The following is a 26783-nucleotide window of genomic DNA, read 5'->3' as shown; positions in this document are numbered from 1 at the left end:
CTTGCACTGTTACTTAGTTAAGTATTTTGGTTTGTTCAGCTGTTGCTGTTCCTGGTTCAAGTTTGGTTAGCATGGCTTTCCTCTTGTTTTGTGTGTGCTGGTTCGTAATCTCACCACTTTCCTTATCTACCCTTCTCTCAAAGTAAGTCCGTCTCCTCGGGCACAGTTTCCTAGATTGAGTCTGGTAGGAGGAGCATAGTGGGAAGAGCCAGCGCACACTATCAATTTCTTAAAGTGCCCATGGCTCCTAGTGGACCCGTCTATAACCCAGGTACTAAATGGATTCTCAGTATACCCTATGGACTATGAAAAAAGGATTTACCGGTAGGTAATTAAAATCCTATTTTTTGTATTGGTTTAAAACAAAAAAGTGACTTGAGGAAACATATTTATAGACCTCTACTTGGCCTGTTCGGTGTTAAGATGCACTGTAAGGAGTATATAGGGGCATTTTGTTATTTTTTTTGAATTAACCAATGGTTAACGTCCTCTCTCTTAACCTTAAAGGTCTCAGTTCCCCAAATAAATGGTGACTGGCCCTCTCTACAGTTCACCAATACAGAGCTGACATTGTGGCCCTCCAGGAGACACATATTTTTTCTTCATCACACCCTGTTTTTAAAGATCATAGATACCCCACATGTTATACTGCTAATGGCTCCACTAAACGCAATGATGTCGCTATACTATTCCACAGGAATACCCTTTTTACTCTACGATGACAAATTATTGATAAAAATGGACAGTATCTTATACTTGTTGGTGATTTAAATGATACCTTAGTTACTCTGATCTCATTATTTGCTCCCAATTTCCACCAAATCCCCTTTCTCCGGGACACTTTTGAGGAACTTTATAAAGTTAGACAAGATGCACTTATACTAATGTTTTTTTTTTATTTAGTTCTTGATCCAAAGTTAGATATATCCTCCTTTCAAACTCAACACTCCTTTTCGAGAGATGTAGGCCCTTCTCTGGCTTTTAAGAAGCTTCTTTCGAAGTTTGACTTGTACGATGCCTGGCGCACTTCTCTGCATGACGAGAGAGAGTACACCTTTTTCTCCGCTGTCCATAATAGCTATTCCAGAATAGACTTCATTCTTTTGGATAAGTGGGTTCTCCAACACACTCGGAGAATAAAGATTCTCCCCCTTACTTGGTCCGACCGTGCTACCATGTTATGGACTTGGGACACGGGTCAATATTTTCCCCCTGAACGTCCCTGGTGATTTCCAGAATATCATTTAACAAACCCTGAGACTCTGAAAGCTCTTACTGATTCTTTAACGCTGTTTACGCAAGCAAACTCACCAGATGATACTTCTATCTTCACTTATAGGTGTGCCTTAAAAGCTGTACTTCGTGGTATATTTATCTAGAAAGGCGCACAACTCAAAGCCCGTTCCAGAAAAACTCAGGCTGACTTGGAGTCGACCCTCCGGTCTTTGGAGTTACGGAACCAGACCCATCCCACTAGAGTTGTACGTAAGCAGCTTCAGGAGGTCAGAAACCAGCTTCAGAAACTCTCTATTCAACGCATGCAGTCTGCTCTTGCCCGCCTTCGGCAAACATTTTACACAGCTGGCAATAAAGATACTCGTCTCCTAGCACACAAACTCCACGGGTGGCCATCCCTTAACTGCATTATGGGGGTCATCCGAGTTGATCGCACGCTACCGATTTTTGCTGCGGTGCGATCAGGTCTCTACTGCGCATGCGTATGCTCCGCAATGCGCACGCGCGTCATACGGGTACAATGCGGATCGTTGCTAAGCTATGGATTTATCGAAGAATCCATACGCACAGCCGATCGCAAGAAGATTGACAGAAAGAGGGCATTTATGGGTGTCAAATGACCGTTTTCTGGGAGTGGTAGGGAAAACGCAGGCGTGTCCGGGCGGTTGGAGGGCGGATGTGTGACGTCAATTCCGCCATCAAAAAGACTGAAGTGATTGCAAGGGCTGAGTAAGTCTAGACCTACTCTGAAAGTGCATAAAATGTTTTTGCAGAGCTCGGCTGCACAGGCGTTCGCGCCCTTGGAAAGCTAAAATACACTCCCCCGTGGGCGGCGACTATGCATTTGCACGGCTGCTAAAAACAGCTAGCGAGCGATCAACTCGGAATGAGGGCCTAAATGTCTTATCACTTCTTCAGGTAAACCATGTCTCAACCCTCTCAATATTGCTAATTTGTTTTCAGAGTTTTATGCCAAATGATATAACTTGCATGAGGACTCCTCCATTCCCCAACCCTCTACCACTTCGATATCCTAATTTCTAGATAGTCTCTCCCTCCCGTCCTTGGATGAGCATAGCCTGGCGTCTTTGAACGCCCCCTGGTCCTTGGAGGAGATTCAACTTGTCTTTCGACAATTACCAAAAGGAAAAGCTCCCGGCCCATACAGTTTCATTAATTCTTTTTATTCTGCATTCAGTGAGGTCCTTTCCCCCCTTCTTCAGCTTTACTCACAGGCTTCCAGTTCTGGCTCTTTTCCAACAGAAATGGTCGAAGCCCAAATTGTGACTGTACCAAAATCTGGTAAGGACCCCTCTGCTTGTAAGAACTATCGACCCATAGCCCTCCTTAATACCGATATTAAATTTTTTGCCAAATTGATAGCTAACCAACTGAACCCTCTACTCCCACAGCTGATACATCCGGACCAGGTGGGATTTGTTATTGGACGCCAGGCTTCTGATAACACCCGTAGGGTCTTAGACCTGGTTAAATGGACTTCACGTACTAATTCACAACTCCTTCTCCTCTCTCTTGATGCCGAAAAGGCGTTTGATCACCTTCATTGGGGATACATGTACCAGGTATTGTGCAGGTTCGGACTCCAGGGGGACATTCATCGCTCTATACTGGCCCTTTATAATGGCCCCTCAGCTAAAATTTTTAGTAATGGTTTCCTTTCATCTCCCTTTCAAATCTCCAATGGCACTAGACAGGGATGCCCCTTTTCCCCTTTTATTTGTAACCAACCCACCTTGTTGCTCTCCTTACATATTATAGTAGAAAGTTTTAGGGCTGCTTCATATTACAAATTGAATACTACCAAATTTGAAGCCCTCCCCATTAACATTCCTACTACAACCCTGGCATCCCTGAAGATGCATTTTCCATTCACCTGGAAAGACTGTTCCTTATTATACTTGGGTATATTGATTCCCTCCCACATTCAGAATGTTCACACTGTTAATTATGTTCCTTTGCTGACTCAATTGACTTCCTTAACTTCTACTTGGATGAGCCACGAGGTCTACTGTTTGGGCCGCCTAGCCACATTCAATATGATGTTGTTACCAAAGTTGATGTATCTGTTTCGGGCTATCCCCTATACTATCCCCCGTAAATTATTATGTCAAATGAGACGGTTGCTGTTAGCATATGTGTGGAAACGTAAACCCCATCAGTTAGCTTATAGCTGTATGATCTGTTCTAAATCACAGGGAGGTCTTTCCCTTCCCGACTTATCGAGGTACCATGAGGCTGCTATGCTTTCCCAGTTATGCGATTTCTTTCTCCCCCCACATTCTAAGCCCTGGGTAGATTTGGAGTGTGGCCTTTTTCAAGATTTTTCTCTCCCTGACCTCCTTTGGTTACCTCAACAACTCCGACCAAATTCTATATTATCCCCACCTACTGTCCTTGACACCTTGAAAGTTTGGGACCTTAGACACACCACTCTTTTTGAGCTTACTCTCCCCACTAGAAACCTGTCGCTCTGGGCACTTGATAAATTATTGCCTCACCTCCACATCTCTTATTGGATGCGCCTTGGTATTGAATCCCTTGCAGATATGTTTTCCCCATCCTCCACCCTATCATTTACTGATTTTAGTGCCAAATTCAACTAGGATCCCTCAGCTTGGTTTTATTATCTTCAGCTTAAGCACTGGGTGGATGTAATGGCTGCTACTCCCAATGTTTCTCAAACCCCCCCCCCCCCCCCTCCAGACTGTATTTTAAAGAGAATAACCAGATCTTCTTCCCGTAGCGTCATCTCCTCTTGGTATAGTCTACTCTCACCTCCAACCCTGACCGCTAAATCTACGTCTCAAATTTACTGGGAGTCCGACCTTAACCGTACTTTTACACTTAAAGAATGGAAAATGATTTATCTCTCTTCTTTTTCCCTATCTAAATGCACCAACCCTACGGAAATGCATATTAAGCTATTACATAGATTATATTTCACCCCTTCTAAACTACACAGAATATTGCCTGCTACTTCCAAATTTTGTTGGTGCCTTTGTCATTGTGAGGATAGAATTTTCCATGTTTTCTGGGAATGCCATACGCCCCTTTTGGCTTAAGGTGTTTAACCTACTACGAGAGGTCACCGGCCTTACTTTACTCCAGGATCCCTCCCTAGCCCTCTTTCATTGGTACCCCAGTATAGTTCCTAAATCTGCCCGTTATGTCCTTGGCCATATTTTAATTTCAGCTAGAGCTACTATTGCTCAACATTGGAAGTCTCCCTCACCTCCTCCATTCGAAAAAGTTATTTCCAAAACCCAATTCCACTTTTAAATGGAGACCAGGGAAATCTTGTACTCTGCCGCCCCGTCCTCCCCTATCATGAAGTGGCTCCTTTGGCATATCTATTATCTATATCACACAGGGTAAAGGCACCCCCTCCTCACGCTCTCCTCAGAGCCCTCCAATTAATTAAAATGGACTTCCGACTGAGGAAACTACATGACTTGTGTGACGTTTTTTATGTTACTGTTTGATGCTATTGGATAACCTGTCTACCCCTTTCTTTATATTTTTTGTCTCCCCTATATTGCTAGGGTGGTATTCATGTGATCACATGACCTCCACCGACATCCCGCCCCCTCACTATCTCGCCCCCTCACTATCCCGATGGTCGGCATGCCGACCAACAGGGACTATTTCCACTCGTGGGTGTCCACGACACCCATAGAGTGGGAATAGAACCCGTGGCGACCGCAAGTCGCCACCGAGCTCGAAGCGTGGCGAGCCCAGCGAGCCCGCAAGGGGCTAGCTGCACTTGCCCTTCCCCGCCAGGATCCCGTCGTCGGTATGCTGCCGGGATCCCGGCGTCGGTATGCTGACCGCCGGTCAGACTTACTACACCCATATTGCTACCCTTCCTTTTTTTTTTTTTCTCTTCTGTACCCCTGTTTATTTGCATAAACTCAATAAAAATCTAATGTAAAAAAAAAAAGAATTGGAGGTGTTACCGCTAGGAACCAATCAGATTCTACTTATCATTTACCTAGCACCTTATAGAAGATAATAGCTAGAATCTGAGTGGTTGCTATAGGCAGCATCTCCACTTCTAAAAACCCACACCTTAGTACCCCTAAAAGTGATTGCTGCATTTCTGCAGAGAATGTACATAGCAGACAAAGACATATAAGATAACAAACAAATTATCACACACGTGAAAATATGGTTTCAGTTTATTTGTAAAATTTTTTTGTTTCCAGAAACATTTTTCTTCATAAAAATTTAACTTAAAGATTTAGTAAATCTCAAACATTATAAAAAGTCTTGAAGTGTTACTAAATAGATATCTCCATTGATATTCTAAGTTACTACATTCACCACAACCTCTGCGAGCAATTAAATTATTGAAAATTCCAATAGCATTCATACTGTATTAATATTCTCCCAAATGTTCCTTGGGGATCAGTATGTAATGCTGGCGGCCGGGATCCCAGCTGTCAGTATACTCACCAGGCTGCGGGCACGGTGGCTCGCTGCGCTCGCCACAGGATGTATTTTCCCTCTAAGGAAGGTATTCAATTGTTTGAAAACTCAGTTGGGTGTCTGTTTTTTCCTATCTAATAGACAGGAAAAAACAGACGCCCAACCGACTTTTCAAACAATTGAATTCCACCCTATGGGTTTTGTGAATAGCTATATTGCCTGACTCTGGGTGCACCACCAATTTGATAATATTGAGGGTATCCCCTTCAATCTTTTTATTTTGGTTTCTTGAAATCTTCTTCAATTCTTTACTAACTGGTGCAGACTCATCCTTTTTGTGTTACCCATAGAGGGAGAAAAGCCTGTGGCAGCGGGATTCCAGCGGTAGTCGGGATTCCGGCATCGGCATTGTGACATCCGGGATCCCGACTAGCGGTATGTTAACTGCTTCCCGTTCCTTGATATACTGATACACATACTGTACCTTATAGTAGTGCCCTAGTTGATTTTATGATTGATAGTGCTACCTAGTATATGTTATGCCTGCAGCAGTGCCTTAGCAGACATTATACTGTACAGTGTCCATGGTTCATATTATTCCATATTACAGTGCCCCAAGTAAACAATATGCCCCATTGTATTATCGCCAGTACACATGCCACACAGTGCCCCACTTCACATTTAGGGAGATATGTACTAAACATTGGAGAGTGATAAAGTGGAGAGAGATAAAGGGAGGAATTCAATTGTTTGAAAAGTCAATTGTGTGTCTGTTTTTTTCCAAATAATTGAATACCCCCCAATGTATGAGCCAATCAGCTCCTACCTGTATTGTTACAGTGTTTGAAAAATGACAGGAGATGATTGGTTGGTATTTTCTCTCTCCCCATTTTATCACCCTCTAAGGCTTGGTACATTTGAATCAGGAAGTGGGCCCCCTACGTCTCTGGGCCCCATAGCAATGGCACTACCTTTACCCACTATAGCTATACCCACATTTGGGACAAAACATGTCCATGACCACTTTTGGTATTTATTTTAATTCTAAGTCTTCTTATATCTACTTTTATAATCTTGTAGTGGCTCTGGTATGCACAATGATTCAGTTCAGCTACAGTCAGAAAGACAGCATACTACTATATCCTGAACGTACAATATGTATGTATCACTTCTTAATCCAACCAATAGCATTTAACACCAAGAGGACTACGTCTAGAAAATATGGGGCTGATTCCGAAGAAAGCAATAACAGCAAGTACAATAATTGCACCTTAGCAGGAACATGTTGCACGCCATTGGGGGAAGATGGAAAATGTGCAGTGAGATTTAGATTTGGGTGGGTCATGTACAAACTCAAATTGCAGTGCAAAAATATAGATGTCTAGTATTTGTGGGCTACATGCAAAAGCAGCCACTATTTAGCCTCATGCCAAGGAAAAAAATGATTTGTACCCATTGAATTTCAACATGGTTTGTTCCATATATAAAGTTACTTGCTATTTTGCTTTTGCTCAGAATCAGCCTCTAAATGTATAAAATTGTGTTGACTGTTAAAGTAACTATTAAAATGTATTTTCTTTATTTTTTTATCCATAGTTAACACACTTATTAATTGCACATTATGGTTCTTTCAACCGTTTATTCTACTTTACATGTTATGTATGTTAGACAATTTGCTCTATGATTAATTCTATAATGTTCATATTTCATAGCATATTATTTAAAACATTTTTTTTGAGAAAACATATATGCAGCAACTGTGCTTTCAATCAGTTCAGTTCTATGCCATGCTCCTGATAATGTCACCATGTCACCAATATTCCAAGCTGGTGTTAAACTAACACGGCAATATGTCTAAGTCTGTCCTCTCATAATTATCCTGTAAAATTAATGGACATATATTTATATTCAAAACAGTAATAATCTTCTCTCTCTCTCTCTCTCTCTCTTCGTTCAGTGTCACCGTATATAATGCTGGTGTTATAAGGTAAGTGATAGATTGGTTACATTCCTCACTCAGTTGGTGTCCAGATACTTTAGTGAATTTAACTACTATTTTGTAGTTGGTTCTGGCTCTTCTGTTTGTGCCTCTGTTTCTACAACCTCAGGTGCCTCAGCCTCAGGCTTTAGCATTTTCTCAATTTTGGATACTCGCTGTTTAAGTTTCTGTTGCGCTGAGTCATACTCAGCTAACAGTCTAGCAAATTTTGTTTGCAGATTGTCAACTAAGCCTTCCATGTGAGCCACCTTTTCTTCAATGTCTTTGGGATCGACGCCAGAATTGGCAATGTCTAAGTCTAGAAGGCCGTCCTTCATGAGGATCTGCCTTCCCTTTTCCTCCAACATTGCTTTAGCATCAGGGTATTCTGTTAGAGCTTCCATTAGGTCATCTTTAGAGAGACAGAAGAGATCAGAATACCCAATACTTTTAATGTTTGCTGTTCTTCTGTTACCAGCTTTGCTGCCTTTGATGTTAAGGATACTGATCTCACCAAAATAGCTACCATCGCTCAAAACCACAAATTGCGTAATTCCATCATCTGCAACAACGGCAAGTTTACCTTCTTTAATAATGTACATTTCCCGCCCAATATCTCCTTTCCTGCAAATGTAATCTCCAGGGCTGTATACCTGAGGTTGTAGCTTCAAGACCAATTCAATCAATAGTCCAGCTTCACAATCAGCAAAGATACGGACTTTCTTCAGGGTGTCCAGATGGACATTTATAGCGATTTCCGCTCTTAATTTGTCCGGTAAGTATTTCAACACGTCTCTTTCATCAACAGCTTTTTTATTTGTCCATAAATAGTCAAACCACTTAATTACTCTTTTTTCTAAATCCTTGCTGACTTTACGGAAGTGCATGTACTGTTTGATAGCATCAATTCTCCCTTGGAACTCTGCTCTGGCTGCATTCATGTTTGATATCATGGAACCGACATTACCGACGATGGTAGCGAAAATCAAGACTCCCACTAAGAAATCAGCAACCACAAACCAGAACTCAGAGTCTTGAACAGGTGGTGGGGTTTCACCAATAGTAGTCAGGGTCAGTGTTGACCAGTACAGACTATACACATACTTTCTGGCCAGACGACCATAGTCTGGGTCTGAAATGTTAGGGTAGACCCAAGTATCTTCTCCAAAACCTATGGCTTTCGAAATTGAATAGTAAACACAAGCATTCCAGTGGATGATGATCACGATGTACATGATGAGGTTAGAAATCCTGAAGATGTTTGGATAGTTGGTCCTTGTTTCGGTTCTCTGGAAGAATTCAAACATGCGAGCGATTCTGAGCAGTTTATTGAGCCTAAGTTCTGGATAGTTCAAGCCGAATTTCAAATATAAAATGTCTGTTGGTATAATGGACAAAATATCCAGCTTAAATTGCGTCGTCTTTTTGTATTTATCTCTCAGTTTGCTTTCATCTTTGACAAGAAGACCTTGCTCCAAATAACCTTGAAATTAAACAATTAATGTCAGTGAATATGGAACTGTTAAAATTTTTGCACAATGTAAAATAGTTTTCATATACATCTCATAGGTTGCACTATATTATAGCAAGTTAAAAAAATATTGAGAAATCTGTCTTGTTCAGGAATATGTTTGGACTCCGCATCAACACTGAGCTTAAATAAATACTCGTAAATATCGTTTTCCTTCCTAAAAAAATCAGCATTATTAATCAAGGGTTCTCTCTGGCAGTATTACATTACCAGCCCACCATCAGAAATACCCCCAAAACGTAACAAGTATGGCCACTTCATCTTCACAGTGACCTTTTCATAACTAAATAATTTTTTAGACACTGTAATTTTGTATTACAATACCTGTAAAATACCACTTATTGCGGTATAGGCCTGATTGAGATTTGGTTGGAGTAACTGTGTGTGTCGAAAAGTACCGATGTTCAGTACTTTGCGCATGCTCCGCACCCGTACTGCGCATGTGCAGTATGGGCGTATGGGTCTGCGAAGTCGGTTGCACTACGGCATCAGACGGTCAGTGATTGACAATCTAATCTAGGCAACGGCCTCCGTTTTGCCACACAGAGGCATGTTTCCACCTTTACAGGGGAGGGACGAGGTCAGGATTTCTGTCAGAGGATGGAGATTTGCTGGCCTCTAGGTTGGACTTACAGCAGCTAGCTTGTGCAACCCCGATAGCACCAGGGAATGATCCTTTACTTGGACGCAGTTCGGGTCAGTAATGCAGCAGGAAGTGTGACACGTCCCTGCTGCATTACCATATATCTATGTAAGTAGCAGCGATACCTACTCCAGCCACATCTGAATCAGGCCCTATATCTATACATATACTGTAATAAACTGTAAGGGTTGTGTCTGTACATAGTTTCTTTTTTCTTAGAAATATATTTCTAGGGACTGTTTATGAACTCTGTTCTGGCATCACGTAAAACTGGTGGATGAATTTGTTTTCACTATTATATAGCTTAGTGACCTAGAAAGAAACTGAGGTATGTATGATCTTGATGTGACACCAGGGAGAGGAGCAATAAAGGAAAAAACAGACGCTTGACCCTCGGCGCACTGAAAGTTGGTGCTGTGTTCATGTTTCTGCAGAACTTGACTCCGCCCAAGTTATGCAACAGAACCCAACTTAAAGTAACTGCTCTGCAGGGGAACCTAATTGAGGCAGAGATTCTAATGTGACACAGGTGAGACTGTGTTTATACCACATATAACCCTTATCTACAACAATTTTTCTTTTCAGTTTAAGTTCCTTCAGTTTCCGGTAAGTGTCTGCTTTGCTATGACGATCAACAAGTCCTAGGGGCAATTGCTCAGGGCTGAAGGTGTAGATCCCAGGACCAGCTGCTTCTCCCATGAGCAGCTTGATGTGGCTTGATCATGAGCTAGTAGCCCCAAGTATCTGTTTGTGTTACTCCCTGAAGGAAAAGTTGCAAATATTGGGCCTAGTGCAGGTCTGATCGCAGCAGCAAATTTGTTAGCTAATGGGCAAAACCATGTGCACTGCAGGAGGGAGGGGGGGACGGGACAGATATAACATGTGCAGAGAGAGTTAGATTTGGGTGGGGTGTGTTCAATCTGAAATCTAAATTGCAGTGTAAAAATAAAGCAGCCAGTATTACCCTGCACAGAATATAACCCACCCAAATCTAACTCTCTCTGCACATGTTATATCTGCCCCCCAGTGCGCATGGTTTTGTCCATTAGCTAACGAATTTGCTTCTGCAATCAGATCTGATTTTGGCCCATTGTTTACAAAGAAATTTTGTAATCAATGTGTACAATGTAAAATATATATCACAACATTAGATAGCACTACTGTCTTTGTAAAACTAATTCCGCTCAGCAATAACAAAAATACATGCGAGCTAAGCTGCAGGCAAACGCTAGTGCATCATCATCATCATCATCATCATAATAATAATAATAATAATCCCTTAATCCCTTTCTAAAGGTTTTCAGCCATACTAATAATAATCATCCCTAGTATAAACTTTTAATGCAACGCAAAAAACTAAGTTCAACGATTATTTTATCTCCACCCCTCCTAACTCCCTCCTAACTATTCCATCATTTCAGAGATGTTTTCTCTATATCAGTGGTTCATACTTGCCTACCTGACCCTCTCCATGAGGGAGAAAATGCTCTGTTCCTGGACTTTCCTGGTAATGTATGATTGCCATCACCTGTGGTGAAACGCCTTTCTTATCAATTAACTAGCTCACCACAGGTGATGGCAATCATACATTACCAGGAAAGTCCAGGAACAGAGCATTTTCTCCCTCATGGAGAGGGTCAGGTAGGCAAGTATGCAGTGGTTCCCAACCTCGGTCCTCAAGTACCCCCAACAGTTCGTGTTTTCCAGGTCACCTAGCATTTGAACATGTGTATTCATTACTCACTGACAGGTGGAGCTAATTATTTCACTTGCAATCCGTGAGGAGACCTGGAAAATATGAACTGTTGGGGGTACGTGAGGACCGCGCTTTGGAACCACTGCTCTATACCTTTCAAACTCCAACTATTTCAAATTATACTGAGCAGATTTAAGAGCCTATCAGACACTTTTCAGGTCCAAGTATCAGTAAAGGTACAGTATGTGCATCATGTCCAAACGGACCTAAAAAGAAGACAATTTACCAAGTACATAGGATTTGGGGCTGCAGAGTTGTTAGCAAACCAAAAAAGTTAGCAACTGTGCAAAACCATGTGCACTGCAGGTGGGGCAGATATAACATGTGCATAGAGATTAAGATTTGGGTGGGTTATATTGTTACTGTGAATGGTAAATACTGGTTGCTTTATTTTTACACTGCAATTTAGATTTTAGTTTGAACACACTCAAATCTAACTCTCTCTGCACATGTTATATACCACCCCACCTGCACTGCACATGGTTTTGCCCAACTGCTAACTTTTTTGGTTTTCTAACAACGCTGAATAACCCCCATGTTGCACTGCAGGAGGGATCACATACAACACAAAAATAAAGGTAGTATTACAGATAGTAAATACAATAACAATGTTTCTGCAGCAGGGTACACTGTGTTCCACAGGGAATACATTGGGGTGTAGAGATGGATCTTGATCCAGAGGCACCAACAGGCTAAAGCTTTAGGCCCTCATTCCCAGTTGATCGCTAGCTGCCGTTGTAAGCAGCGCAGCGATCAGGCTAAAAATTGGCATTTCTGCGCATGCGTATGCTCTGCAATGCGCAAGCGCGACGTACGGGTACAAAGTCCTTTGTGGTTTTGCAAAGGTTCTAGCGTCTGTTTCATTCGCACTGGTGGCCGCAAGAAGATTGACAGGAAGGGGGCATTTCTGGGTGGCAACTGACAGTTTTCAGGGAGTGTTTGCAAAACGCAGGCGTGTCTAAAAAAACGCAGGCTTGGCTGGGCGTTCGCTGGGCAGGTGTGTGACGTCAAATCCAGACACGAATAGGCTGAAGTGATCGCAAGCGCTGAGTAAGTCTAGAGCTACTCAGAAACTGCACAAACTGTTTTTGTAGAGCTCGGCTGCACTTGCGTTCGCACTTCTGCTAAGCTAAAATACACTCCCCAGTGGGCGGCGGCATAGCGTTTGCACGGCTGCTAAAACTAGCCAGCGAGCGATCAACTCAGAATGAGGGCCTTAGACTGTCCCAGGATGCATTGCGGGGCCTCCTCTATATAACCCCGCCTCCAGGCACTGTGAGCTCAGTTTTAGAGTTGGTGCCTGCATTAACAGGGGGGGCTGCGTATGATGAATTTATGATTAATCTGTGACAGGTAGTCATCATAAATTCACCTTCCCTATGCCAATTATATACTTACCTCTGCCATACCAAATATACACTCACCTGTATCCTGATTCCTAACAAAATGGTTACCAATACTCCAAGCAATACTAATTCTACGATTTGTAACAATAACATGCACATACTTACCTCTGTTAGGCTCCCGCAGCAATTACCCACCACTGCTAGGCATCCACATTTAAGTCACATTCTTTATGGCAAAAATATATGCTTATTATAATGGTGGTCATTCCGAGTTGTTCGCTCGCAAGCTGCTTTTAGCAGCTTTGCACATGCTAAGCCGCCGCCTACTGGGAGTGAATCTTAGCTTATCAAAATTGCGAACGAAAGATTCGCAATATTGCGAAAAGACTTCTCTGTGCAGTTTTTGAGTAGCTCGAGACTTACTCTGCCAGTGCGATCAGTTCAGTGCTTGTCGTTCCTGGTTTGACGTCACAAACACACCCAGCGTTCGCCCAGACACTCCTCCATTTCTCCAGCCACTCCCGCGTTTTTCCCAGAAACGGTAGCGTTTTTTCACACACTCCCATAAAACGGCCTGTTTCCGCCCAGAAACACCCACTTCCTGTCAATCACATTACGATCACCAGAACGAAGAAAAAACCTTGTAATGTCGTGAGTAAAATACCTAACTGCATAGCAAATTTACTTGGCGCAGTCGCACTGCGGACATTGCGCATGCGCAATAACGACTAATCGCTCCGTTGCGAGAATAAAAAATAACGAGCGATCAACTCGGAATGACCACCAATGTTTACCTGGAATAAACTATCATTTTAAATAACACATAGCCCGTTTATCATACCGGCCTTTGTAAAATATACACACACATATATATTTACTATGCTCATATACACTCATTATGCTCCGTCTATGAAACTTCCGATACTTTATTAATTTATCTTTGTTTGTGTTTTCTTCTGATATGTCATCCCGTTATATATGAACATATATGGTCCTAAATAAATATAAACAATGTTCATGGTCCTTAATAACCAATAACAAGGACCTACAGTATATGTTAACTCATTATCGGTAATGGGCACCCATGTGCCTGAAAGTAATTATAACTACATAGCATGCTTCTTACCATTAGGGACACAGATAGTGGTAAATTTATACCGACAATCTTAACATGCTTGCAGTGACTATATGCTAGCAATTTACGTGCTCCCTCCCATTTAATATACAAAGAGTAGGAGTAGATTTTGACCAATTGGAGGAGGGGGGGAGGCCCCTATGACGCTTTTTATAGCGTCACTGGAATACCCAGCCGTAGGAGTGATCAAGCCCATCAGTCGGGCGAAACGCGTCTCCACGGCAACCAGCAGCAGGAAGTACGCGGCGCCTTCTGGACCTACGTCAGAAGTAACCCTCACAGAAGTCCGCGGTCAGCTGCCCGTCCTCAATGAGCAGGGAGGACGCGGCACCCCCGGACTCAGCAACAGCGGCAATCTTCATTCCAGCCCGCGGTTAGCTGTTTGACCCTAACAAGGTGTCCTGCTCCAATACAAACGGTAACGGGAATTAACCCGGGATTTCCTCTTACTTAGCCCTGCTCCATTGGAATTTTCATATACTGTACATTCTGCTAATAATGATAAAACAACATTAACAGATGCCCATATTAACGGAAGCTTTTATGACAGTGCATGAAGAGGTTTTCTTGTTCACACTTTCGGAATTTCTTCTTGGGGTTATTACATTTTGAATTTTCCTTTATTCTGTCTGACCAGCAATTGTTATATATTGGCGGTTGTGATAATAGGTATTCTACCAATATTGGTTTACAGAAATAATCGGGGATCCACCCAGGATTTTCTCATATTTTGTTCTGCTATATTGGAATATCATATACTGTGTATTCCCCCACAAGTGATAAAGCATTGGTAATAGATGTTTATATAAATGTAATATAGCAGTTTTAGTGACAGGGTATGAAGAGGTTCCCTTGTTTACATTCCTGGATTCTTTCTACGTTTTGGGGTCTCTAAAATTTGAATTCCCCCTCCCCCCCTTTTTTTCAGACATGTAATTGTTACATATTGGCTGTTTCAAAAATAGGTACTTTAATAATATTGGTTTATAGAAACATTACCGACAAATATTCAATATAGTTATAGTAAATACTGTATGTTTCTTATATATTTCCTCCTCTGTCTGCTTTCTCTGTACTCTCATTGGTGATTCAGCCTAATACCAACAATCCCTGTGTCAGTTTTACAACTGACGGGTTTAGCTGTCTAACACCAACAGCAGATCCATCTCGTTTATCTATATATCTATGTCTACAATTTTGAAATTTTTCCACATCCGTGAACTCTCATCAACGATTCAGGAGGAGATGCACTTATAATTTACTACCAAACCACACTTAAATTGCCTAATCTCGTCTGATCTTGGAAGCAACAAAAGGGGTCATTCCGAGTTGATCGTAGCTGTGCTAAATTTAGCACAGCTACGATCATCTTCCCTGACATGCAGGGGGACGTCCAGCACAGGGCTAGTCCGCCCCCCGCATGTCAGTCTGCCCCCCCCCACCGCACAAATACAAAAGCATCACGCAGCTGCCGTCGTCCAGCCCCTCCCGCCCAGCGACTGCCTCTGCCTCAGAGGCGATCGCTAGGCAACGACGACTGCCATGCGCCGGCGCACTGCGGTGCTGACGCATGCGCAGTTCCGACCCGATCGCTGCGCTGTGACAAACTGCAGCGCGTGATCGGGTCGTAATGACCCCCAAAGTGTTGGGCCGGGCAAGTATCAAGAGGGGGACCTCCTGAGAATACCCGATGTAGTAAGTTCTGGATCCTAATTTGTTTCTTTTGAAAATGCATTGGTTAATTTTTTCTTTTATTCAATTGTTTTAAGACCTCGATTCTGCTTTATGAAATATCAGTATGGAATAAATTCGATGTGGGGTCAACTTTACTGCTACTTAAAATTCAATATAGAAAAGTGTTATACTTTTGGTCACTAGAGGGCGCCGTGGTACAGTCAGGACCATAGAAACACTCCTGCTGCATATAAGGCATTGAGCCAATAATTCAAATGATCCTTTTTTCTTAACATAATAGATAAGATACAGATGTGACTAAAAAATTATTTTTCTACTCCTAACATATCCTTGAAAACCTTGAAAAAGTATTACAGGGCGTACCGTATTTTCTAATTTTTACTTTATCTATAATAAAGGTTATGTTTTAAATTTATAAATTACTATATACATAATAAAACCTTTCAATAATTTATTTACTGTAATGAGTGCGCCAGACAAGGGTCTTTTCTTTCTTGTCTGTTTGAGGAAACTACAACGCAAGTTGATGTCCCTGACCTGATGGAGGCTATTAAGCTGATTCTATAAATCGATGATGATGCAGATCCCACTACTGCGTCTAAGAAGCCTGATAAATTTAAACGTCAGAAGGTAACTAAAGTAGTCTTACCGCATTCTGACCATCTGGTTGACATATGTCAGGAACCCTGGTCTTCTCCAGGAAATAAATTTTCCCTGTCTAAAAAGATGCTAGCTCATTATCCTCTCTCCGCTGAGTTGTGTAACAAGTGGAAAATCCACCGCCGGTGGATTCCCATATCACTCGTCTTGTGGTGTAATCTGCTCTACCTGTCACCACTGTCACCTCACTGAAGGAACCGACAGATAAGCGCGTCGAAGGATGCCTGAAGACTATTTACTGGTGCTGTACATAAACCCACTATAGCAGCCTCCTGGGCCGCAAAAGGAATTGAAGCATGGGTTCAGGCAATAGAGGAAGAGCTGCCTCAGGATATATCTGACACTGCCAGACAATATCTGTCTCATATTGCCACCGCCTCCCACTACATTCAGGAGGCGTCCTTTGAGTCAGGTGTAATGGCGGCCAAGGCACCGACTACGTCCATCCTGGCTCGGCGAATTTTTCTGTGGTTGAGGTCATGGAAGATGGACCTGGACTCCAAAAAGACCTTGTAGGTAAGGAAGATATCCTGTTTGGGGAGGATCTGAATATGATTGTAACTGACTTAGCGGCTGCTAAGATTGCATTTCTCCCAAATACTAATCCTTCTGCACAGAAGGCAAAGAGTACCACTTTTCGTTCTTTTTGACCTCAAGAGAAAGCAAAAGGTCAGGCATACACGAGACAAACTCGTGCTCCCAAAACCACTAAGCCCAAAGCAAAACAATCCTGGGCTGCCCATCAGCCTGCTTCTAAACAAGACAAATGCAGTGGACAAAGATGTGGAATCTAAATAGAGTGCGCACTAGTTATCAGCTTGATAAGGTGCAAGACACACAGAGGCAACTCTCTAAAATACCTCCACCCCAAGCAAGTTGGGAACAATTGCAAAAAAGAAAGTGGTGTCAATACATACAACCAAGCGCGTCAATAGGGAAATTTCATCCTGGCACTAGCACGTGTGGTCCTATCCCTGAGGATCTCAGATTTGATGTAATACCAAATGGGGGAAGGAATAAAGTGCATATAGTGAAGCACAGTTATAACCGGTATAGGTCAGAATAAAGTGCATAAAGTACAGCACAATTAAAAACAAATTTAATACAAATAAATGCACATATAGCAGCAGAAAAGATGGGCACCAGGTTCGCTCCAAGTTATGCTAACCTCTTTATGGGGGCATGGGAGGAGCAATACGTTTGGGATAATAATCCCTTTGGAGCGAGCCTGGTGTCCTGGGTCAGATACATAGATTACGTGTTTTTTATATGGAGGGGGGATGCTCCCACACTGAATGTTTTTATGACTATTTAAACCGGAATTCCATCAATGTATCTTTTACTTTTGAGAGTAGCAACAAAGAAATACACTTTCTGGATGTGACGGTATATCCAAAAAATGGTGTACTACAAACCAAGAATTATAAAAATAAACACGGATTCCAGAGCATATCTTAAACAAAACAGCTGTCACCACCCAGATAGGTTGGGGTCTATACCCTGCGGACAAATACGGCGTCTACGGAGAAATTGCACCGAGACTGCCGTCTTTGAGGAACAAGCGAGCAAAATGCAGAAGGATTTTATAGCGTCAGGTTATTTGTCTGATAGGGTTGGGGACACAACCAGGAAAGTGGGAAAAATAGAGAGGAGAGAACTTCTTCATAAAAAAAGAAAAAACATCGAACCTCCAACCCACACCCTTTGAATGGGCTTTTATCACGTATTTTAATAGTCGGTATAGGGAGTTGGAGAATATTTTAGGGAAACATTGGGATATCCTCAAAAGAGACCCCATAGTGGGAGAGAAACTCCCAAGTAAACCGAAGTGCATTTATAGGATGACCCCGAATTTGAGTAATGCATTAGTTAAGGGTTCATTACCCCCCGCAAAATCACTACCAACAATCAAATCTAAAGGGTTCTTCTGATGTGGTATGTGCATCGGGTGCCGTACAATTAAAGGGGACGGCAATAATAAAACTAGTGAATTTAAGGTGAATGAGAAGAAGGTGAGGAGGATTGACACTTTTGTCACCTGTAACACCAAAAATGTGGTGTATGCAGTTGAATGCACATGTGGACTTTTTTATATTGGTAGAACCTCCAGACCCCTGAAGGTGCGGATAAGCGAACACCTTAGAAATTATGGAAATGGCCTGGCGACGCATGCCCTGTCAGACCATTTCCGCACCGTACATAATAAAAACCCTGCTGACATTAGGAGATTTTTAGGTGTACAGTGGGTTAAAGACAATTGGAGACAAAGGGATCTCCCAACACAATTGGCAAAAGTGGAAATAAGGTTCATCTATGAACTAGGCATGCTGCAGCCAGGTGGGCTTAACCTCGATTTCGAGGTGAAATGGTTTTTGTGACATATTACTCCTTCTATGTGTATGCACATTTCTGCACTTTATTTCCTGCATGTTACACTTTCAGGATTTAGACATTCTTGGGATTTTAATTGTGATACTGTCATATGATGTAATCCACTGAGTTTCTGTTGTCTTTTTGTTTTTTCATATATTCTTTCCGGCATGTTTATTATAAATTATATACCCTCTTTTGGACTTATGAGAATCTCCACGTCTGGCAACTAACATGGATTCACCCTCTGCTGACAATGGAAAAAGCGGGTTTCCATGGAGACGGACGCGGCTGGCCGGGCTCCACAACTACAGACAGGATGGGCGGAAGCGGAAGGTGACGGTGAGGCGCAGAAAGGGCTCATGGGACATGTAGTAAATGGATGTATAGGAGCCACCTGCGCCCGCCGCTCCGCGATTGGTAGGGATTGCATTTAAATAGAGGAACTAAAGGAAATGGACACTATACTGCTGGATGCCTTGAAAAAGACCCGATGTAAAGGTTAGAAACGCGTTGGCTGAATCCAAACTTTGACTGACCCAGGAGATCCAGTGTGGAGGACCAGTGGACACGGTGCTGGAGGTGCTGCGGTTGCTGTGGACTCACAGACTTATATGCTCTTTTTTCACCTGCTTCTGGTAATTGCACTTTATTGGACTCCCTGTGTGGATAACATCTTTTCTGCTGCTATATGTGCATTTATTTGTATTAAAATAAGAATTTACTTACCGATAATTCTATTTCTCGGAGTCCGTAGTGGATGCTGGGGTTCCTGAAAGGACCATGGGGAATAGCGGCTCCGCAGGAGACAGGGCACAAAAAGTAAAGCTTTAGGATCAGGTGGTGTGCACTGGCTCCTCCCCCTATGACCCTCCTCCAAGCCTCAGTTAGGATACTGTGCCCGGACGAGCGTACACAATAAGGAAGGATTTATGAATCCCGGGTAAGACTCATACCAGCCACACCAATCACACTGTACAACCTGTGATCTGAACCCAGTTAACAGTATGATAACAGCGGAGCCTCTGAAAAGATGGCTCACAACAAATAATAACCCGATTTTTGTAACTATGTACAAGTAATGCAGATAATCCGCACTTGGGATGGGCGCCCAGCATCCACTACGGACTCCGAGAAATAGAATTATCGGTAAGTAAATTCTTATTTTCTCTATCGTCCTAGTGGATGCTGGGGTTCCTGAAAGGACCATGGGGATTATACCAAAGCTCCCAAACGGGCGGGAGAGTGCGGATGACTCTGCAGCACCGAATGAGAGAACTCCAGGTCCTCCTTAGCCAGGGTATCAAATTTGTAGGATTTTACAAACGTGTTTGCCCCTGACTAAATAGCCGCTCGGCAAAGTTGTAAAGCCGAGACCCCTCGGGCAGCCGCCCAAGATGAGCCCACCTTCCTTGTGGAATGGGCATTTACATATTTTGGCTGTGGCAGGCCTGCCACAGAATGTGCAAGCTGAATTGTATTACACATCCAACTAGCAAAAGTCTGCTTAGAAGCAAGAGCACCCAGTTTGTTGGGTGCATACAGGATAACAGCAAGTCAGTTTTCCTGACTCCAGCCGTCCTGGAACCTATATTTTCAGGGCCCTGACCACATCTAGCAACTTGGAGTCCTCCAAGTCCCTAGTAGGCGCAAGACACCACAATAAGCTGGTTCAGGTGAAACACTGACACCACCTTAGGGAGAGAACTGGGGACGAGTCCGCAGCTCTGCCCTGTCCGAATGGACAAACAGATATGGGCTTTTTTGAGAAAAAAACCACCAATTTGACACTCGCCTGGTCCAGGCCAGGTCCAAGAGCATGTTCACTTTTCATGTGAGATGCTTCAAATCCACAGATTTGACTGGTTTTAAAACAATGTGTTTTGAGGAATCCCAGAACTACGTTGAGATCCCACAGTGCCACTGGAGGCACAAAAGGGGGTTGTATATGCAATACTCCCTTGACAAACTTCTGGACTTCAGGAACTGAAGCCAATTCTTTCTGGAAGAAAAATCGACAGGGCCGAAATTTGAACCTTAATGGACCCCAATTTGAGGCCCATAGACACTCCTGTTTGCAGGAAATGCAGGAATCGACCGAGTTGAAATTTCTTCGTGGGGCCTTCCTGGCCTCACACCACGCAACATATTTTCGCCACATGTGGTGATAATGTTGTGCGGTCACCTCCTTTCTGGCTTTGACCAGGGTAGGAATGACCTCTTCCTGAATGCCTTTTCCCTTAGGATCCGGCGTTCCACCGCCATGCCGTCAAACGCAGCCGCGGTAAGTCTTGGAACAGACATGGTACTTGCTGAAACAAGTCCCTTCTTAGCGGCAGAGGCCATAAGTCCTCTGTGAGCATCTCTTGAAGTTCCGGGTACCAAGTCCTTCTTGGCCAATCCGGAGCCATGAGTATAGTTCTTACTCCTCTACGTCTTATAATTCTCAGTACCTTAGGTATGAAAAGCAGAGGATGGAACACATACACCGACTGGTACACCCACGGTGTTACCAGAACGTCCACAGCTATTGCCTGAGGGTCTCTTAACCTGGCGCAATACCTGTCCCGTTTTTTGTTCAGACGGGACGCCATCATGTCCACCTTTGGTAATTCCCAACGGTTTACAATCATGTGGAAAACTTCCCCATGAAGTTCCCACTCTGCCGGGTGGAGGTCGTGCCTACTGAGGAAGTCTGCTTCCCAGTTTCCATTCCCGGAATGAAACACTGCTGACAGTGCTATCACATGATTTTCCGCCCAGCGAAAAGTCCTTGCAGTTTTTGCCACTGCCCTCCTGCTTCTTGTGCCGCCCTGTCTATTTACGTGGGCGACTGCCGTGATGTTTTATCCCACTGGATCAATACCGGCTGACCTTGAAGCAGAGGTCTTGCTAAGCTTAGAGCATTGTAAATTGCCCTTAGCTCCAGTATATTTATGTGGAGAAAAATCTCCAGACTTGATCACACTCCCTGGAAATTTTTTCCTTGTGTGACTGCTCCCCAGCCTCTCGGGCTGGCCTCCGTGGTCACCAACATCCAAAACTGAATGCCGAATCTGCGGCCCTCTAGAAGATGAGCACTCTGTAACCACCACAGGAGAGACACCCTTGTCCTTGGATATAGGGTTATCCGCTGATGCATCTGAAGATGCGATCCGGACCATTTGTCCAGCAGATCCCACTGAAAAGTTCTTGCATGAAATCTGCCGACTGGAATTGCTTCGAAGGAAGTCACCATTTTTTTACCATGGCCCTTGTGCAATGATGCACTGATTTTAGGAGGTTCCTGACTAGCTCGGATAACTCCCTGGCTTTCTCTTCCGGGAGAAACACCTTTTTCTGGACTGTGTCCAGAATCATCCCTAAGCACAGGAGACTTGTTGTCGGGATCAGCTGCGATTTTGGAATATTTAGAATCCACCCCTGCTGTTGTAACAGTATCCGAGATAGTGCTACTCCGACCTCCAACTGTTCCCTGGACTTTGCCCTTATCAGGAGATCGTCCAAGTAAGGGATAATTAAGACGCCTTTTCTTCGAAGAAGAACCATAATTTCGGCCATTACCTTGGTAAAGCCCCGGGGTGCCGTGGACAATCCAAACGGCAGCGTCTGAAACTGATAGTGACAGTTCTGTACCACGAACCTGAGGTACCCTTAGTGATAAGGGCAAATTTGGGACATGGAGGTAAGCATCCCTGATGTCTCGGGACACCATATAGTCCCCTTCTTCCCGGTTCGTTATCACTGCTCTGAGTGACTCCATCTTGATTTGAACCTTTGTAAGTGTTCAAATTTTTTTAGATTTAGAATAGGTCTCACCTAGCCTTCTGGCTTCAGTACCACAATATAGTGTGGAATAATACCCCTTTTCTTGTTGTAGGAGGGGTAATTTAATTATCACCTGCTGGGAATACAGCTCGTGAATTGTTTCCCATACTGCCTCCTTGTCGGAGGGAGACCTTGGTAAAGCAGACTTCAGGAGCCTGCGCAGGGGAAACGTCTCGACATTCCAATCTGTACCCCTGGGATACTACTTGTAGGATCCAGGGGTCCTGTACGGTCTCAGCGTCATGCTGAGAGCTTGTCAGAAGCGGTGGAACGCTTCTGTTCCTGGGAATGGGCTGCCTGCTGCAGTCTTCTTCCCTTTCCTCTATCCCTGGGCAGATATGACTCTTATAGGGACGAAAGGACTGAAGCTGAAAAGACGGTGTCTTTTTCTGCAGAGATGTGACTTAGGGTAAAAACGGTGGATTTTCCAGCAGTTGCCGTGGCCACCAGGTCCGATGGACCGACCCCAAATAACTCCTCTTCCTTTATACGGCAATACACCTTTGTGCCGTTTGGAATCTGCATCACCTGACCACTGTCGTGTCCATAAACATCTTCTGGCAGATATGGACATCGCACTTACTCTTGATGCCAGAGTGCAAATATCCCTCTGTGCATCTCGCATATATAGAAATGCATCCTTAAATGCTCTATAGTCAATAAAATACTGTCCCTGTCAAGGGTATCAATATTTTTAGTCAGGGAATCCGACCAAGCCACCCCAGCTCTGCACATCCAGGCTGAGGCGATCGCTGGTCGCAGTATAACACCAGTATGTGTGTATATACTTTTTATGATATTTTCCAGCCTCCTGTCAGCTGGCTCCTTGAGGACGGCCCTATCTATAGACGGTACCGCCACTTGTTCTGATAAGCGTGTGAGCGCCTTATCCACCGTAAGGGGTGTTTCCCAATGCGCCCTAACTTCTGGCGGGAAAGGGTATACCGCCCATATTTTCTATCGGGGGGAACCCACGCATCATCACACACTTCATTTAATTTATCTGATTCAGGAAAAACTACGGTAGTTTTTTCACATCCCACATAATACCCTCTTTTGTGGTACTTGTAGTATCAGAAATATGTAACACCTCCTTCATTGCCCTTAACGTGTGGCCCTAATAAGGAATACGTTTGTTTATTCACCGTCGACACTGGATTCAGTGTCCCTGTCTGTGTCGACCGACTAAAGTAAACGGGCGTTTTAAAACCCCTGACGGTGTTTTTGAGACGTCTGGACCGGTACTAATTGTTTGTCGGCCGTCTCATGTCGTCAACCGACCTTGGCGCGTGTTGACATTATCACGTAATTCCCTAAATAAGCCATCCATTCCGGTGTCGACTCCCTAGAGAGTGACATCACCATTACAGGCAATTGCTCCGCCTCCTCACCAACATCGTCCTCATACATGTCGACACACACGTACCGACACACAGCACACACACAGGGAATGCTCTGATAGAGGACAGGACCTACTAGCCCTTTGGAGAGACAGAGGGAGAGTTTGCCAGCACACACCAAAAACGCTATAATTATATAGGGACAACCTTATATAAGTGTTTTCCCTTATAGCATCTTTTTTATATATTTCTAACGCCAAATTAGTGCCCCCCCTCTCTGTTTTAACCCTGTTTCTGTAGTGCAGTGCAGGGGAGAGCCTGGGAGCCTTCCCTCCAGCCTTTCTGTGAGGGAAAATGGCGCTGTGTGCTGAGGAGATAGGCCCCGCCCCTTTTTCGGCGGCCTCGTCTCCCGCTCTTAACGGATTCTGGCAGGGGTTAAATATCTCCATATAGCCCCCGGAGGCTATATGTGAGGTATTTTTAGCCAAAAATAGGTTTTCATTGCCTCCCAGGGCGCCCCCCTCCCAGCGCCCTGCACCCTCAGTGACTGCCGTGTGAAGTGTGCTGAGAGGAAATGGCGCACAGCTGCAGTGCTGTGCGCTACCTTAAGAAGACTGAGGAGTCTTCATGCCGCCGATTCTGGACCTTCTTCTTGTTTCAGCATCTGCAAGGGGGCCGGCGGCGAGGCTCCGGTGACCATCCAGGTTGTACCTGTGATCGTCCCTCTGGAGCTAATGTCCAGTAGCCAAAGAAGCCAATCCATCCTGCACGCAGGTGAGTTCACTTCTTCTCCCCTAAGTCCCTCGTTGCAGTGATCCTGTTGCCAGCAAGACTCACTGTAAAATAAAAAACCTAAGCTAAACTTTTCTAAGCAGCTCTTTAGGAGAGCCACCTAGATTGCACCCTTCTCGGCCGGGCACAAAAATCTAACTGAGGCTTGGAGGAGGGTCATAGGGGGAGGAGCCAGTGCACACCACCTGATCCTAAAGCTTTACTTTTTGTGCCCTGTCTCCTGCGGAGCCGCTATTCCCCATGGTCCTTTCAGGAACCCCAGCATCCACTAGGACGATAGAGAAATTTGTTTTTAATTGTGCTGTACTTTATGCACTTTATTCTGACCTATACCGGTTATAACTGAGCTTCACTCTGCACTTTATTCCTTCCCCCATTTGGTATTACATCACATCTGAGATCCTCAGGGATAGGACCACACGTGCTAGTGAGTCCAGGATGACATTTCCCTATTGACGCGCTTGGTTGTATGTATTGACACCACTTTCTTTTTTGCAATTGTTCCAAACAAGACAAGCCTGCTGCATGACGGGGCGAGCCTCCCCCTGGCGGATCCAAGGGTGGGAGGCCGACTTCTGCAATTCAGCCACGTCTGGTTAGAGACCACTTCAGACGCATGGGTGTGAGAAGTCATCTCTCATGGGTACGCAGTCTCTTTCAAGAGACGTCCCCCTCGCCAGTTCCGATGGTTATCCCTTTGGACCTGTTGAAGGCGCAAGCTCTACACCTGGTTGTGCGTTCCCTCCTGGATACAGGAGTGGTAGTGCCGGTAGCCCTGCTCCAGAGAGGCGGAGGTTACTACTCGACCCTGTTTCTTGTCCCAAAATCCAATGGGTCTTTCTGGCCTATACTCAACCTCAAATCACTGAACAAATTTGTGAGAGTGTCCAAGTTCCGTATGGAAACGCTGTGCTCGATTGTACTGGCCATAGACCCCGGAGATTATATAATATCCCTGGATATACAAGATGCCTATCTGCATATACCTATTGCCATATCGCATCAGCAATATCTGCAGTTTGCTATTGGCAATCTTCATTATCAGTTCCAGGCTCTGCCGTTTGGACTGGCCACGGCCCTTCGGATCTTCACCAAGGTTATCTGGACGACCTGCTGATCCTGGTAAACTCCCAAGATGTCCTCCTCAGTCATCTGCAACTGATGGTAAACTTCCTACAAGCCCACGGGTGGCTCGTCAACTGGAAGAAGTCCTCGCTGGTCCCTGCTCAGAGCATGGTGCACATGGGGGCACTACTGGAGACACACAGTCAAAGACTGTTTCTGTCTCTGGAGAGAGTCCTGAAACTTCAGGACAGGATAAGATGCCTCCTCTCTCGCCCACGAGTGACGATACACTCGGCGATGCAAGTACTAGGCGTCATGGTGTCGGCGTTCGACATATTAGAGTACGCTCAATTTTATTCCCGCCCTCTACAGAGGTTAATCCTTTCCAGGTGGGATGGCCTGCCTCATCGGATCAGGTCTCAAATGATCTCGTTGACTCCGGAGGTTCGTCTGTCACTGACCTGGTGGCTACACAGGACCAGCAGTTAAGCAGGGGCAATCCCTTCTGGATTCTCAACTGGATCCTCCTGACTATGGACGCCAGTCTAAGGGGTTGGGGCGCGGTACTGGAGCAACACTCTCCCCAGGGTCGGTGGATCAGGGAGGAATCTCTCCTCCTGATAAACATTCTGGAATTGCGGGCAGTGTTCAGTGCTTTGACTCTTGCCCTGCCTCTGATACGGAACAGGCCTGTTCAAGTACAATCAGACAATGCCACCATGGTGGCTTACATATATCATCAAGACAGCACTCCAAGCCGCATGGCAATGATGGAAGTGTCAAAAATTCTTTGTTGGGCGGAACGCCATCTGCCAGCAATATCAGCAGTGTTCGTTTCAGGGATCCTCAACTGGGAAGCGGACTTGGATGTGGTAAGGGCTCTCCGTGTTTATGTGGAGAGGACTGCCTCTATTAGGAGGTCAGATGCCCTTTTTGTACTTTTTGGTTTACACAAACAT

At 44.2% G+C, this 26783-nt stretch overlaps 1 protein-coding gene across 1 annotated transcript in view; it reads right to left on the bottom strand.

Annotated features, from left to right (window-relative positions):
• Nucleotides 1-7737: 7737 nt before the first annotated feature.
• Nucleotides 7738-26783, bottom strand: part of CNGA1 (cyclic nucleotide gated channel subunit alpha 1) — a 79896-nt gene continuing 60850 nt past the window's right edge. The window contains exon 9 of the mRNA XM_063956953.1: nucleotides 7738-9146. Coding sequence (XP_063813023.1) covers nucleotides 7738-9146 — 1409 coding nt within the window. The remainder of the gene's footprint in view (nucleotides 9147-26783) is intronic.

Source organism: Pseudophryne corroboree, chromosome 1 (assembly GCF_028390025.1).
Source record: "Pseudophryne corroboree isolate aPseCor3 chromosome 1, aPseCor3.hap2, whole genome shotgun sequence".
Lineage (NCBI taxonomy): Eukaryota > Metazoa > Chordata > Amphibia > Anura > Myobatrachidae > Pseudophryne > Pseudophryne corroboree.
Note: the sequence above shows the minus strand (reverse complement) of the source record. Positions and strands in the feature narration are given on the sequence as shown.